Source organism: Equus przewalskii, chromosome 26, assembly GCF_037783145.1.
Source record: "Equus przewalskii isolate Varuska chromosome 26, EquPr2, whole genome shotgun sequence".
Lineage (NCBI taxonomy): Eukaryota > Metazoa > Chordata > Mammalia > Perissodactyla > Equidae > Equus > Equus przewalskii.
Window position 1 is genome coordinate 35,829,957 of NC_091856.1, and position 15,820 is coordinate 35,845,776.

Below are 15,820 nucleotides of genomic sequence, written 5' to 3' on the forward strand. Positions count from 1 at the left end.
GAGGAGAAAATATGGGAATAAATCTCTGTGGCCCTGGGTTAGGAAAACACCTTCTGAAATATGACACCATAAGCACAAGGGACAAAAGAAAAAAGACATAAGTTGTACTTCATCAAGATTAGGATGTTTTATGCTGCCAACGACACCATCCAAAAAGTGACAAGACAACCCGCAGAATGGGAGGAAATATTTGCAAATCATATGTCTGATTATGGACTTGTATCCAGAATGTATGAAGAACTCATAACTCGATAAAAAGACAAACAACCCAATTTAAAAATGAGCGCAGTATCTGAACAAACATTTCTCCAAAGAAGATACACAAATGGCCAACGAGCACATGAATGATGCTCAGCATCGTTAGTCGTTAGGGAAATGCAAGTCAAGACTACAAGGTATCACTTCACACCCACTAGGATGGCTGGAACCACAAAGACAGGCAACAAGTGTTGCTGAGGATGTGGAGAAGTCAGAACCCTCCTGCACTGCTGGTGGTAAAATGATGCAGCTGCTTTGGAAAACAGCCTGACAGTTCCTCAAAAAGGAGCAGAGTTTCCACGTGACCCAGCAATTCCACTCCATGGCATCTGCCCAAGAGAAACGAAAACACAGGCCCACACGAGAACTTGTACATGAACTTCACAGCGGTGTCATTCATAATAACCCAGACGTGGAAACACTCAAACGCCCATCAGCAGATGAACAGATACCTATTGCGTGGTATACAGTAGAATGTCGTTCAGCCACAAAAAGGAACGAAATTCTGACACGTGTACCACACGGATGAACCTTGAAAACATCAGGCTGAGTGAAAGAAGGCAGACACGAAAGGTCACAAAGGTACGATTCCATTTTATTAAATGTCTGGAATAGGAAAATCCATAGAGACAGAAATCAGATTAGTGATCATCTGAGGCTGGGGGTGGGGTGGGAAATGGAGAGTGATGATGGATGAAGATAATGTTAGATAGATAGATAGATGACAAGTAGATAGATAAATAGATGATAGACAGATGATAGATAGATAGATGACAGATAGATGATAGATAGACAGATGATAGATAGAAGATAGATAGATGATAGATGGATGATAGGTAGATAGATAAATAGATGATAGACACACGATAGATGATAGATAGATAGATGATAGAAAGATGATAGATAGATAGATGACAGTTACATAGAAAACTGAGTAACTGAAAAAAAACTATTAACAACTCCAGGAAACACAAAAAGTGGAACACTATTTGCTCAGGAGTTAAGAATATTTACATAGACATTATATTGCAAACACTGACTACTGATTTACCCAACAAACAAATAAACAAACAAAACAAAATCAATTTAGAAACCAGCCGGAGTGGGGAAGCCACCTCCTCTGAGGTCCCCAGCCCAGAAGGAACCGCCTCTCTATTTACCCTGCCCTGGAGATGCCACCCCCCCCATCTTTGAGGAGATGCTCCGTGGACATCCCTCTCCCCCTGTCTCCCGGCTGTCCCGCTCCTCCGTAGGTCTGGAATAAGAGTGTGTGCACTGCGGGGCGGCCGGCAGGAGGTACACAGGCGCTGTTGTCGGCTCTGGTAACTGAGCACTTCAGAAACAACAACGGTGCCCTCGTTACCTCTATCGTCACTGCTACTCCGAAAACAAACCAAACCGACCTCTGGAGCGCCAGAGAGCAGGACGGTGGGGACACCTGGTGGCCGGGGAAGCCCTGACTTTTGTTCCAGCGGGATTAGTGTCCCCATCTCCCTGCCCTTGGAAGGCCCCCGCTGCCTCGGAGCACCCAGCACAGCCTCAGCTCAGCCCCAAGGTGCCCAGAGGGTGCCCTCCCTGCCCTCTCCATGCAGAAGCCCACCCTACAGGTATGAGCCCGTTCCCACTGACGTCCAGGCCTCCTGACCTCCACCCATTCCCTTCCACCTGCTTCCCCTGCCCTCCACCCAATCCAAATCCTGTTGGCCACTTCCTCCAGGAAGGCATCCTGTGGCTCCAGCCTCCCTGGTCCTTTCCTCCAAAGCACCAGCTAGCTGGACCACCCGTACCCCTTGGTCACGGTCACCATCACCACATCCACCACCTAATGAGCCCCTGCTCGGTGACAGGCCCCACACTTGGCCCTGTAACTCCATCACTTGCTGCCTCCCTCAGCACAGCCCTATGCAGTAGGTACAATTATTACCCATTCTGCAGAAAACGAAACTGAGGCTCAGAGCGGCACCCTGACTTGCCTGGGCTGGTGAATGGAAGAGTCAAGTTGCAGACCCCGAGCCTGGCTCCTCCCCACCGCTCTGTGCCAGGCAGAGCAGCCTCTACAAAAGTCAGGGGAGGTCGGTGGGGCTGCCAGACCATCCGAGAGCACTCGGGTTCACCGATTTGAAGGACGCAGAGCCAGGCCCAGAGGTCACAGAGGAGCGGGGGGCAGCGCTCGCTGGGCTAGGACCCAGGACTGGGACAGCTCCTTAGAACTGGGGGTCCCTGGGAGAGCACAGCCCTCTGCCCACCCGAGAGGATGAAGAGCTCTTGGCTCAGGTGGCCACACAGGCCCCTGGCGCCGTGAGGCCTGGGTCTGGGCAGATGTGGTCCTGCAGGGCAAGACTGTCGAGCCCAGGGGCCTGCCTGAGCAGACATGAATGGGGTGGGCAGGAGCACGCGCCCCCAGGACAGGCCCAGGTGGCGGGGGCCTCCTAGCGCATGCCCCAAAGCCCCTGTCCCCAGGACCCACCTTGGCACGAAGGAGCTGGTTCTCTGACCCACCAAGGGGTCAGGCCACGCCAGTGGGAGGTCAGGGTCAGAGGCCAGCTCCCCTCCCAGATTCAGACTGTGCAGGTGCGGCCTCAGGAAGGGCAGGCCTCCCAGAGCCCCCCACATGGCCAATGGGCTGGAGGGGAGTGTGTGGAACTCTGCCCCACCCCAGATCTCCGAGCTCTTTGGGCTGGTGGCCCGTTCCCGGTGCACCAGCGCAGCCTCGAGCTCCCAGAGGCACAGCGGGTCCCTGGGTGGCAGCGTGTTTGAGGATAACATGAACGACCCCAGCCTGGCTCTCACCCTGAACGCACGGAGAGGGCCCTGGCCGACCCCGCCCTGGTTCCTCCCTGACGGGTGCCTCAGTCAGGCCTTAGGAGCAATCAGGGCACGGAGACTCTGCGGATGCCCTGGGGTCCCCCTGCCCACAGCAACCCCCAGGACAGGGCCCTGCGCTACCCCCCAGTCTGTCCCCAGCTTTAGCCCAGCCCTCCTGAGCCCACGGCGGCCCGAGGGCGACCCCTGGCGGCCACATGGGGGCTCTCCCCACAGAACCAGGGCCAGGGAGTCCTCCCGCCAACAGCGTGACTGCTCTCGGTTCCCCAGCCCATGGCCCACGGCAGCCCTCAGGAGGCATGTGCTGGACCACATTGAACCCACTCACCAGTGCGGGAAATCCTGCGTCACGGGGGAGGGGCAGGGGTGGGGACCCAGCCTCCACCTCAGCTTCCCACGCCCTCCACCACTGTGGTCCACCAGTGACCAGAGGGAAGCCAAGTAGGGATGAGGCTCCCAGGACCCTCTTTGCTGGGCTTCAACCCTAAACAAGGGCAGTCAGGTCTCAATCTCCCCACCCCACCCTCTGACCTCCTCTCTGAACTGTCTGCAGGTCCCCAGCCGCCAGCTCCGTGCAGCTCCCTTCTCCACCACGCCCCTTCCCTGCCACCCCTCCAACCCTGCAGAAGATCCTCAGACACGGCCTCCACCAGGGAGCCTCCCCTGGTCCATAGGCCGGGAGCCTACGGCCCCTGTGCTCGCCCCACAGAGCCCTCTGCTGCCTGTTTTGGAATAAATAAGCATATTCACGCGTCTGTACCCTCCCCCAGCTCACCCGGATGAGAACTAGGTCTGTGACAGGCCGGGTTGCTAGAACAGGACCCGGACACAGAGCTTATCCAGTCAAGGTTGGATGGAGAGAGGGGTGGGGAGGAGGGGTTAGGTGGGATAGTGGCTAGATGGCTTAATGAGTGGATGGAGACGGAGGAATGGTGAAAGGGGAGATGAAAGGGTGGAGACCGTGATGGAGAGACGGAGGGATGAACGGATGGAGGGAGGGACAGATGAGGGAGGGACAGATGGGTGGGGGGATAGAGGGTAAATGGGAAAAGGAATGGATGGATAGATGGAGGGGTGAGGAAGGGACGGTTGGATGATGGATGGAGGGAGGGAGGGAGGGAGGGAGGGAGGGAGAGAGGAGTGGTCCATGACAAGGTGGCAGGAAGCTACCAGCCGCCACCACAGGAGAGAGGAGATAAGCGGAGGAGAGGAGAGAGAGCAGGAGGCACGAAGCCCAGGTGCCAGCAGGTGCACCCCAACCCTCCACCTCTCTTGGCAGAGGTGTCTCTAAGGCCCCCAGGAGGTTCTTGGGGCCAGAATCAGTGCCCTATGAGACTGGAACCAGGGCATATTGGGGAGCACGCAAACATTTGGGGGTTCCCGGAAATGCCTGGGGCACAGGGCATGGCAAAAAGCAGGACTGACTGCACCATGCAGGACAGGCATGGGCTGTGGCTAGGACGTCAATGAGAAGCTGTGCCCCGAAGGCCGAGGGGGTTGGCACCATGGGGGTTACACCCACACCACCTCATTTAAGTCTCATACCACCCGAATCACGCAGTGTGATGCCCACTTCACAGATGAGGCGACTGAGAGTGAGGGAACCCAGGAGGGTCATGCCACCTGTAAGAGCTGGGGTTCAGAGCAGGTCCCTGCCCAACCCCACAGCCAGTCTCCCACAGCCTGGCAGGCTGCCTGGGGCCATCGACTAACCTGGATCCCTTCAATGCGCTCGGTGACAACATAGGCATGGTGCATGGCCACCAGCGGGACCTTGACTCCTGCCATCCGGCCCACAGCACCCGCCCACACTCCTGCAGGCAAAGCATGGACAGCTCAGTTCTGCTGGCCCCTGGTGGGCGCTACCAGCCAGGTGGGCATAGGGCGCCTCTGCTCATCTGCCCTGGCAGCGATCCCCCCAGGTCACAGCCGGCCCCCTCCCCAAAGAAAGGCCTGATTTAGGGAGCAGCCAGCATGGCCACTCCGGAGCCAGGAGGAACGCCATTCCCACCTGCACAATTGACCACACAGGGCGTCTGGATGGAGCCGTGCTCTGTCTCCACAGCTGCCACCCGCCGCACCCCGAAGTCATCTGTCCGCACACGGATGCCGGTCACTGGGCAGTTCTCGATGACCTGGGAACGAGAGGAGCTGATCCAAAGCCATGTGCACTCTGAGGGCGCTGACCACCCACCCTCTTGCCGCCCCCATCCTGGGAGGGACTTGGGACCTCTGCTTCTGCGAGGGCCGGCTTCCTGTGACATATCGGGGAAATGGGGTGACCACAGCGCCAGACACTAAATCCACGTGTTCTGTGACTTGAGAACCTGTCCCCAAGTAGAGTGGCTCTTTTCATAAAGTGACAAAAGAAAAAGCAAGGCTCGTGTGACTAACAGATGTTTGCGGTCAGCCCTTTGGTAAAAAGGTCACATAGTCCAGTTCGGCTCCATTTCGTCCCCATAAATACCTTGATGGCAAAATATTTGGAGTAAAACTAAAATGGCATCAATCACCTTCTTCTGGGTGATTTTCATTTCTTCTTTTCTGCTTATTTATCTTTCTTAATTTTTTCTACAACTAAGTGTATATTTGAGACAAAAGAAGATAAAAATTCCAAAAAGAGATTCTGGGAGGATTCCCTGGTCCAGCAGGGCCGGGACCTCGGGGGAAGGAAGGAGAGCTGACACCCGTGGACAGAACTGAGGCACAGCCTGCCTTCGAAGGAGTCAATCAGCAGCCTCAGAGAGGTCCCAAGGTCACACAGCAGAGAGAATGGCACTCATCATCTTGCCTTCTGCTCTCGGGGTTCTTAGGCAGGAGGGGTGGGCTGAGAGCAGGGTACGGTGGCCTGCGGTACCTGTGCTCCCCGGGCAGTGGCGGCCCTGGCGAGAGTGGTACAGGTGCCCGCGGGGTCCATGGTGCCGTCCTGTGGCACGTACAGCGTCCCGTAGAGGTCATCCACATTCATCAGCGGATACAGTGCCTTGGTCTCCGCCGGGCTCAGCACGTGGGACTCCACGCCGTAGGCCTTGCCCAACTAGGGGGACCCAGAGGAAAGCTACTGAGTCCTCGGGGGTCAGACCTCCTCCGGCCGCTCTCCTCCCTGGCTGGGCCCCCGAGGGTCAGCTTCGACTCTGCCTCCTCAGGAAGCCTGAGTCGGTCACCATACCCCTGCAGCCCCTGTCCCTTGAGCCGGCTTCTCATAAGGATGAGGAGCTCAGGGCAATGGGTGGAAGCAGGCTCTGGGCCGTCCCACTTTCCCCATCCACCTCTGACACTAGCCCTATGGCCTGGGGCAAGCTGCTCAACCGTCCTGCACAATGGGAGCCATAATGGCCCATGTGGCTGAAACCCCTAAAGGGCCTCCACCAGTCCCTGGTACGTATTATATAAAATAAATAAAAATAACCCCCACACGTCTAATATTTTGGGCTTGGGATCAGGTTCCCAGGTCAGCCCAGCTCGCGAGGCCTGCAGGGTCCTGGCCCCAGGCTCCCGTGCCAGACTCCACTCCCATCACATTTGATTGGCCCAAGGGCAGCCAATCAAGTGTCCCCAGGCACGCCCATCAGGACAGGCTCCGCCCAACTAGGGCTGAGCCAATCAGATTCTCTGTCTGAAAACTGTGACTGGAAAGTGGCAAAGACTCCTCCACAGTGGGAACTTGAGCTAGAGGCTGGTGCTGGAGGCTTGTCAGGAGCCTTTATCCCAGCTGATGAGTGGGCACAGGGGGAGGATGAGGATGGGGTGAGGGAGAGGAGGAGGCAGAATGGGGCCACCTCCCAACCCCAGAGACCCAGGCTCCTTCTAGTGAAACCGGCTGCCCCTGCTTCCGGCCTGGCCCCCAGGGGACCTCAGCGACAGTGAGCCTCTGCTAGCCGCACAGCCAGCTCTGCTCCCTGGGCCCTGAGCAGGTATTCAGTCGGTGCTCAATAAGAGCTGAATTGCTGGAGGAACCTGTCTCACCCACGCCCTGGAATTTATGGTCCGCACCTGGCTGCTCTGGCTTAGGAAGCAAGCCCCCCCTCCCCAGTACAGGGCCTTCCACAGCATATGGCTTTCTCCCTCGTCCCCCTACAGCCGTGTTCCCGAAGCTGTCGGTGGGGCCGGGAGAAGGGTGCTGGCTGCCTGCTGGGTGCCGTCTCGGTGTTCACCCGGTCTCCCGAGAGCACCACGAGTGATGGTAATAATAACACCCGTTTATTGGGATTCTCCTGGCTGCGGGGCTCAGCGCACTCTGCTCGGCGATACGGCCCCATTTTAAAGATGAGAATGCAGGGGCTCAGAGAGGCGACTTCACTTGTCCCAGGTGGCCCAGGCAGCAAGGGCAGCACCAGGGTCTGAACCCGGCTCTGTCGGGGCCCCTTCCCTGTGCCATGCTGCCTCGCCCGCCCCCGGCAGGGATGGCACCCACCAACAGGAGCCCCAACCCGGCAGCAGGCGGGCACCCCCATGACTTGAGCCCTCCACACCTGCAGAGGACACCCACCGACATGAGCCTCTTGTACTCATCCAGACGCTGCCGGTTGGATGCGATGAACAGGCCCCCATTCTGGATCCAGCCCGTGTGCAGCCCCGTCTCCTCCTCCAGGTCATGGCTCACCACGCGCCTCGTGTGGGCCAGAAGCTCCACCTCCACGTCGCTGGGCCGCAGCTGCCACAACAGGCCTGGCAGGGAGGGGCGAGGCACTGTCAGTCCCCAGTGGGGCGGTGCCAACCCCCTTTCTTCCACCAGGCCTCGGCTCCTGAATATCAGGCAGCAGGCCCAGGGCTTTCTCTGCAGGCCGGGGGTGCCCCCCGAGAGGTTGATGAGCAGATGACGACAGGGCTGAGACCCCAACCCAGGACCACCCAGCCCAAATACAAGCTCTTCACAAACAGAACGGCTCCCTCAGCAGCAGAGTCTGGGGAGCGTGAGGCCAGGGGTGAGGCTGAGTGACGGCGAGGGTGAGGCCGTGCAGGCCCCGCTGACATGGGCAGTGGGAAGGCAGAAGGGTGGTGTGCGGGGCCGGCCGTGTCCACTCTCAATGTAAGTGACGCCTGGACCCCGTCCCAACTCCGAGCTTGGCAGCCTCTCGCTGGTAGCATGAGATCAGCCAAAGTGGGAGTGATTACCCCGCAGAAACGGACACAGGGTTAAGGCAGCAGTTGGTTGCCCTCGAGACAGGCACACAATAGGTGCTTAATACATGCCCACTGGTTAGCTAGGAGGACAAGAATCATGGGCGCATCTGGTGCCATAGAGGACACAGGAGACCCTCAGCATCACTCCTAATGGCCCCTCCCTGTCCATCCTCTACGCCCGCGGGACCCCCTCATCCCTGGTGGCTTTGTCTGTGGAAGGGCCTTCTGCCCTTCAAACAGAGAGCTGCCTGGGCTCCCAGCTCTGGGCTCAGCTTTGCCCTCCAGGGTCCCACGGGCGGCATCTTCTCCCTCCTCTCAGCTCTCAGACTTAGGGGGCAAGCAGGGCCCCCCAGTCTGTCCACCTTCAGACTGACCCCACATCTTTTCTCCGTGTCCTTCCCCCTCCAGCTCAGCCGCCTCTAACAGGCCTGTGGTTGTCAACACAGAACTGACCCCTTGCTGAGTCCGGTCCCTCCGGGCCCCTGCCTGCACCCTAGCCCCTACCTGCTGTGTGCCAGGTGGTCCCGGAGGTCAGTCGCTCCCGCTCCAGCAGCACTGCCCCGCTCACGCCCAGCTTGGCCAGGTGGTACAGGGTCTGGCAACCCAAGCTGCCCCCACCGATGACCACCACATTGGCCGTGCTGGGCAGGGGCCGGGTGGGGCCTTGGGCCACCTGAGCCTGTTTCAGGGTCCGCTGGTATGGCACACTCTTCTCGGTTGTGGGGACAGCCCCGCTGGTCAGGGGGCGCAGCCCCAGGCTGCAGGCAGGGCTCCAGCGAGGGCGTGTGGCCGCCACACACAGGGCTCGGCTCAGCGAGGCCATGGGAACTCCGGGCATCAGCATGACAGGGAGCTGGGGAGAGAGTCAGGGCTGGCTGGGGGTGGAGGGGATGTGGCACATGAGAGCCCAGGGGACAGCGCCCCCCACGCTGTCACCCTCCAGGACCCCTCCTGCCGTCTCCCCTGGCATGTGTGTGCTCACACCTTCATCTAGCACGTGCATACTAAGGGCCTCGCACACATCGGGCTCTGGCTGGGCCCGGGAGACCACTGGGAGGCAGGAGGGCCCGGCCAGCCCAGGGAGCGGGCTGTTGGAGGGGGTCATCGAGAGGACGAGACAGCAGGTTAACCCCTGAGCTGGATCCGGGCAATCGGAGGCTGCTGGCCCTCCCCATCCTTGGAATGGACGCTCTGCCTGCTGTTCCCACAGTGGGAGCAGCCTCAAGGACGCAGCCTCGAGAGAGTAAGGTGCTGTTGAGAGCATCTGGACGGGAGATGCAACAGAACCCCGGGGAAGCCCTCGGTATAGACTAAGATTCCAGCGGGCGAGGGTGAGACCCACCCATCTCGCGGCACCCGAGATAAGAGTGTAAATAACTTTCCTTGCTTCTTGCACCCACCACCAACCCACCTGGAGGGCTCTGCCTCTCTCTCGGTCTAGGTCTCCACGTACGGGGCCAGAGTGTGAACCGACACTGACGGTGAACGGGCTGTGACAGCTCATAGGAGCTCTGCAGGGGTGTCAGGGGCACAAGGGGTGGTGGAGCGGAGAGGCCGACACGAGGTGGGTGAAAGTGGGGTTACTGGGTGCAGAAGAGCAGGGAGGAGGGGAGGGGCCTAAGAACCCAGGGCAGGAAGGAGCTCGGGTCTCACGGGGACACAGGACCCAGAGAGACGACCTAAGAGAACGAGGAAGAGGCTGGAGCGGGGAGGGGCCTGTGCCCATCGGGACTCAAGACACTTCCCGAGGGTGGGTCTGGGCCCCGCAGGTCTGATGGTGATGGACCTGGGGTTGGGGGTGGGGGACGGAGGGAGGGGGCAGCCCCCAGAGGGCACAGAGGCGGGGCTGTCATGCGGGGAGGGAGTCACCTGGACACACAGGCGATGGGCAGGAGGAGGGGACGGAATTGCTCACGGTGGAGGAGGCGCCCGAAGGTGGGTGGCAGGTGGCCCTGAGACAGGGACACCCTTCTCCCAGGGAACTCAGCCCCAGAGTTGTTCTGCCTCATTGGCCCCAAAGCCTCCCTCCCCTCCTGCCTCCTCCTCCTCAGTGTCCTCCCGGTGGCCTTCAGGGCTCACCTCGCATCCCTCCTCCTACAGGAAGCCCTCCCAGACCTCCCCAGCCAGAAAAACCTCAATTACAATCAGAAGGTGACAGGGAGCCCACCTTCGAAGGAGAGAAGGTGTCAGAGAGGCATCCCCTGGGAGTGCAGGGAACATGGGGCGGAAAGGAGGCCTCAGAGGACCCCCCGGGCCCACTCCTGGGATGCACAGAAAAAGCTAGAGAGCTTTGGCCGTGACCCGAGGGGCTGAAGTAGGCAGTGCCACCTATGCTAATAGCCATGATTGATATCAATCAGCTAATTAATGAGGAAAGGCAGCTTCCATGTCTGAGTACGAGCCACATGCCGAGCTTGCTGCACGCCCCGTTCGACAATTGTGAAATGTGTGCAAGTCAACATGGCTGTGGTCCCCACCTTGCAGGAGGAAGACCGAGGCAGGTGGAGGCCGGCTAAGGTGACCAAGATCAAAGGCCAGCTACGCGGCCAAGCTGGGGTGCAAGGCCAGGCCTGTGTGCAGCCGAAGCCTGCAGGCTCCTGCCCTCTCCTACCCTCCCAGTGGGTCCGCAGACGTCGAGGGGCCTGGTTCAGGGAGGGGAGGCTGGGGGGAGACCCACCGCCATACCTGTCCTGCCCCCACCGGTGGGGGGTGGGGTGAGGGGCCCGCTCTCAGGCTGTCAGGGCTGCCCGCCCCCCAACAGTGACTCTCTCGGGAGTGGGGGCAGAGGGAGCAGGGGCGCTGGAGGCTGGGGCAGGGCGTCTCAGTCCCCTCTGTCACCCTTTGCCACAGAGCCACCCCTGGGCACCAGGAGGCGCACCCCTCGGCCTGTGTCTGAACTTACTTTCTGTCCGTGAAGCTCCTTACTCTTCCTGGAGCCCCCAGGAGTGGCGTCCTACGTGGAAAGTTGGTGTCATGTGGTTGCCAGGCATGGTCAAGGCCGGGCATCTGCCCCCGCTGCCCAGCACAGCCGCTCCGCCTCCGGCCCGGCCTCCGTCCTGCGCCAACGCTGCTGGCCCCGGAGCTGCCACGTGCCCCATCCCGCCCGGCCGCCAGAAGCAGCTGCTTCAACATTAACCTGCTCTCCTGCCCCTCCCACCCTCTCCCACCCCTGAGTCAGCAGGGGGCCCGTTCCTGGCCAGGGGTGAGGGCACAGGACAGTCCAGGGCTTGGGGTCAGACAGACGGCAGGGGGGCTGGAGCAGCAACAGAATCTAAGCTCAAAAGGGGGAGCCCAGAGGAGCCCTCCCACGGGCTGTAGGATGAAGGGATTCACCCAGGAAGGAGCCGGCACAGCCTTCACCCAGTGAGGATGGCAGGGAGGGTCCCCAGACCCCCGCCACCCACCGCGGTCCCACCCACCCAGTGCCAGAGGCAGACAGAAGTCCTGGCCAGCTCCCGACTTGTCACAACCCCGCCCCCAGAGGAGGGCCCAGGCCCTGTCCCTCCCTAGGGGTGTACCTCCAGCGGCCACAGCACCCCTCGGCCCTAGAGGCCTGCCAGTGCCCGCCCCGTGGCTGTAGCCCTGCCGTCACGTCCTTCCTTCCCGAGCAGCAGTGGCTGAGCGGAACAGGCCGCCCCTGCCCCACCCCCGGCTGGGCCAGCCCCCGTCACCGCCCACCGCCCGGCAGGAGGCACCGCCCACCACTGGGGCTTCTGGGCACCAGGCCAGCCGGGCAGCAGCCAAGCGGGCTCCAAGGGCAGCAGAGCAGCCATGAGCCCTGAGACCCCATGAACCCCAGGTGATGAGGCAGTGACCTCACTTCATCATCTCTCAACAAGGGGTCCAGGGTGCTGCCTGTGGGGAACCGGTGCAGCCTGCTTGCTCAGCCCTCACCTCTCCCCCGCCTGAGATGAGCTCAGCACGGCTGGGGCAGGGGTCAGACGGGGCTGGCTAAGCGGCAGCCGTGGCTGGACCGTGGCCTTCTGAGGCTCTTCGTGAGACGACAGGGCCTCAGCACGCACCTGCCTGTCCAGCCTCAGCTTGTTCACCCCCAGGGAAGGGGTGCTCACTGCCTTCAGAGGCTGGTCAGAAAGTTGGGGCTAGCCCCCAGAGTCTGGCTCCTGAGCAATCTGCCTCCTGCCCTCCAGAACTCCCGCATCCCTCTGTGGCTTGGCGTGATGCCCTGAGCCTCTGGCTTTCCCGCTCCTGCCATCCAGCTCCCCGGGGCAGGGATGCCTGCTTCCATTTGACTGTTGGGGTCACCAGGCCCAGAGAGGGCAGCCAGCTTGCCTCAGGCCACACAGCAAGCCAGTGAGGGAGCCAGACCAGAGAGCTGAGTGTGACCCTGGGTCTAGGGCATTTTGTCCACATGCAGGCAAAAGATGCCCAGAGGAGAGGCCCAGAGGAGACCCGGAAAAAAGTACACATACCTCTGGGTGTGCAAAGAATCGGGATAGGTGCTGATGTAAGACAAGACCTCCTCCCTTGGGATCAAAGGAAGCAGTGTTGAAATTAGTCAGCAATACAGCAACGCCAGCTGCAGTGGAGGGACGGCAGCAGCCGTGCCGACATCGTTAATACGATCAAACAAACAATTGCGTTCTTGTTGCACCGAGGCTGTCCGACTGTCTTGATGCCAGTTTGTCCTGTACATTTACTGAGCACCTACTGTATGCAAAGCACTGCTGGGAGACCCAGAGACAACTACCACCCAGCCCCTGCCCTCGAGGGGCTCAGGGTCCAGGAAGGAGACACGTGCTGGAAGGGGCGAGGCAGCCATGAGGCTGGCTGTGACGGGGTGCTCCTACGCAAGCTGTCCTTCCTTCCAGGAGGGTGTCTGGGAGGAGGTAGCCTGGGCACTGGCCTGCCATGAGCTGCCACCATTCTCAGTTCCCACCGTGGGGACAGAGACCATCGCTCACTCCCCTGGGCCTGCTGGAGGAAGGCTGGCCTTGCCAGCACGAGGCTTCCCTGGAGCGGTGCGGGGGTCCAGGGCGGGGAGGAAGTCTAGACGTGGGGTGCACGGGCAGGGGACACAGCCGTCACTGCAGCCCCAGGGCCACGTCCAGGGTGGCCCAGACCTCTCCTGACCCTGCACTCAATGACAAGCAACTGTTGCAAAATGGTCCCAAGCCAAGCGGGCAGCACGGTCACCCTGAACTTTGGACAAGGGGTGGTGGCTGGAGGGCTGGGCCTGGCTGTGGGTCAGCCTTGTAGGATTTGTCATGGATGGGGCCCAAGTGTGGTCTGGCAGAGCTGGATGGGCCACCCCGTCTCCCCCCAGGGCCAGAGGGCACAGCTGGGGACGCCGTGACAGGGCACTGCTGCTGACCTGCTCTACCATTCTGGGCTCATCTCTTCTAGCCCAGACTCAGTTTCCCCATCTGGGAAGCAGGGACTCTGACCCCCGCAGCGTCAGTTGCAGGGAAGTTTGTAAATGTCCCTGCATATTATTACTGTCTACTTTTGTGCACTTTGAAGATACCCACGGTGCAAATGGAAGTCACAGTGGACTCCTGGGCGCGAGCGGCTGCCTTCAGTTCTGCAACCCTTCTCAAGCCTCCAGGCCTCGGCTGTGGAGGACTCGCCCCCTGCCCATGCAGGGCCTGGACACGCCTGGGCCGGCCCTGAGATGCTTTCTTCTGGCCCCGCCAGCCCTCCGCCCCCACCTGCTGGCTGGACTTCCAGGGCGGAGCGAGGCCTCTGCAGGCCGCCCTCTGACTGAGCAGAAGCCCAGGGTGGAACAGGGGGACGGGCTGGGGAGGACACCCCTCCAGGGAGTTGAGAAAGAGGGACACTATATAACAGCACACACTACCTGCCAACGCCTGACCCCAGGAAGGTGGCTTCCTGCCGCGACCGGGACCTGGCCCCAGTTGCCTCTGAGTGGGGCCTGGAGCATGTGTGGGGTGGGGCACAGACCGCATGCTGAGCGCTTATGTGTGTTGTCTCAGAGGAGCGGGAAACGCTGCTGCCCTCTGTAGAGATGAGAAAACCGAGGTGGGACACAGCCAAAGGATGTCAGGCCCGAGCAACTCACAGGCCAGGGAAGTTTTCAGAACAGCTTTTGAGGGCAGGATTTACACCGCCAAGATTTTATTTTTCCAATAAGAGCCCTCAAAAAACCCCAAACCACATCACCTACCCCCATGCTTTCATGAAGACCGAGCGTTTTATCACTGGAGGGGCTGCGGGGGGGAGTCTTCCTGAGAGGCAGGTGGGCACCCCCTCCTCTGACCCCACACCCCGAGGGTGGGCAGACACAGCCCCGGGCTGTGGCGTCTGGGCAAGGTGTTCCCAGGATTGCGGGTGAGTGTCCCTGCCCGGCGCACACACAGCAGGTGGGGGCACCTTCATGCCAGGCCCCCAGGCCCGGATGCAGACACCTGGGCCTGGGAGCTCCCACTTCACTCCGTGTGGTTTCAAACATTATTTATGAAGCAAACAAACGCGGAGGATGGAGCTGGTTGCTCCCTGCGGCGGAGCCCACGCGGGGCCAGCCTGGTGCCGAGGGCAGCCATCATGGGAACCACGCCCACAGCTGCAGGTCCTGCCACCGTCCAGCCAGGAGACGGATGGAGCTTCAGAGGAACATCCTCTTGGGAGACGGCTTGAGGTGCAGGTCCCCTCTCCTCATCAAGGGAGTTGGGAGGGAAGGACGGAGAAAAACTGGTAGTAGGGGCTCAGCCTGATGCAGAGACCCCACAAGTACCAGCCAGATGCCCAGCTGGGTCAACCAAACCCTCCAGGTCCCACTCTGGCCACCTGGGGAGTAGGGTGGGGAGACACCCCCATGATCCAAGCTGTGCCCTGCATCTTTGCATGTGTTGCGCTGGAGGTTTCCTATAAAAACCCAGATTCCCAAGCTTCTCCTGAATAGCTGGGACCTGCTGGCCCCTCTGGGCCCGTGACCCGGCCAGACACACTGACCAGCCCGTTTTGTCTAGAGGGTCACAGTCCTCACCCTGCCACTTTGCCCCATCATGTTCCCCACTGGCCTCTGGGAGATTGCTTTTCTGACCCCTGAATGAGACCCCCAGCGCTGTCTGGGGTAAAGATGGCTCCTTCTCTCAGGCTCCAGGCGCAGGAGCCCCCCTAGACCAGAACCCTAGTGTGGCCGGGCAGCCAGGGAGCTGTGGGGCTTGCAGTGAGCACAGGTAAGGACTGTGCAGGGCTGTCTGTGGGCCCGGCTCTGAATGCCCTCCTAGGTGCCTAGGTGAGGGCAGCAGCCCACCGTGGGTATGGGGCTGGTCACCCTGGGCCATCAGCCGGCCCCCCGGAGCTTGAGCCTCTGTGGGACACATTGCCTCCTGGTGGCCACATCTGAGCACTACACCTTGGGAGAACAGGGCCTGTCCTGGAGGGGACCCCCAGCTTGCAGGGAGGGGGACAGCCCTGGGGACTGACAGCCTGGGCTCCGTCTGGCTCTCCTGCTGTGCCGCTGGCAGGAGCCTCCTTACTGACTGCGTCGGCTCCGGCTCAGTGTTCTGGAGGGGAGCGTGTGACGCCCCCGCTAGTCTGGGACTGTGTCCATTTCTCCCCGTAATTCTGTCTGTGTTTATTTTATGCATGTTTGAGGCTGTGTCGTGAAGGGTATTGAGCTCCGGGATTGTTA

General features: G+C 60.5%; 1 protein-coding gene across 5 annotated transcripts in view; it reads right to left on the reverse strand.

Annotated features, from left to right (window-relative positions):
- The window catches only part of SARDH (sarcosine dehydrogenase), a 68,052-nt gene extending 56,192 nt beyond the window's left edge, over window positions 1–11,860 (reverse strand). Inside the window, exons 1-7 of one of the 5 annotated variants that reach the window (XM_070595450.1) lie at window positions 11,724–11,860; window positions 11,108–11,158; window positions 8,710–9,058; window positions 7,571–7,749; window positions 5,939–6,118; window positions 5,093–5,216; window positions 4,795–4,895 (exon numbers count right to left, since the gene is read on the reverse strand). In XM_070595450.1, coding sequence (XP_070451551.1) covers window positions 4,795–4,895; window positions 5,093–5,216; window positions 5,939–6,118; window positions 7,571–7,749; window positions 8,710–9,049 — 924 coding nt within the window. In that variant the 5' untranslated portion in view covers window positions 9,050–9,058; window positions 11,108–11,158; window positions 11,724–11,860. Of the gene's footprint in view, window positions 1–4,794; window positions 4,896–5,092; window positions 5,217–5,938; window positions 6,119–7,570; window positions 7,750–8,709; window positions 9,081–11,107; window positions 11,330–11,538 lie in introns of those variants that run through there. The other 4 variants (XM_070595448.1, XM_070595447.1, XM_070595446.1 and 1 more) reach the window with 4 other exon arrangements.
- Window positions 11,861–15,820: the final 3,960 nt, after the last annotated feature.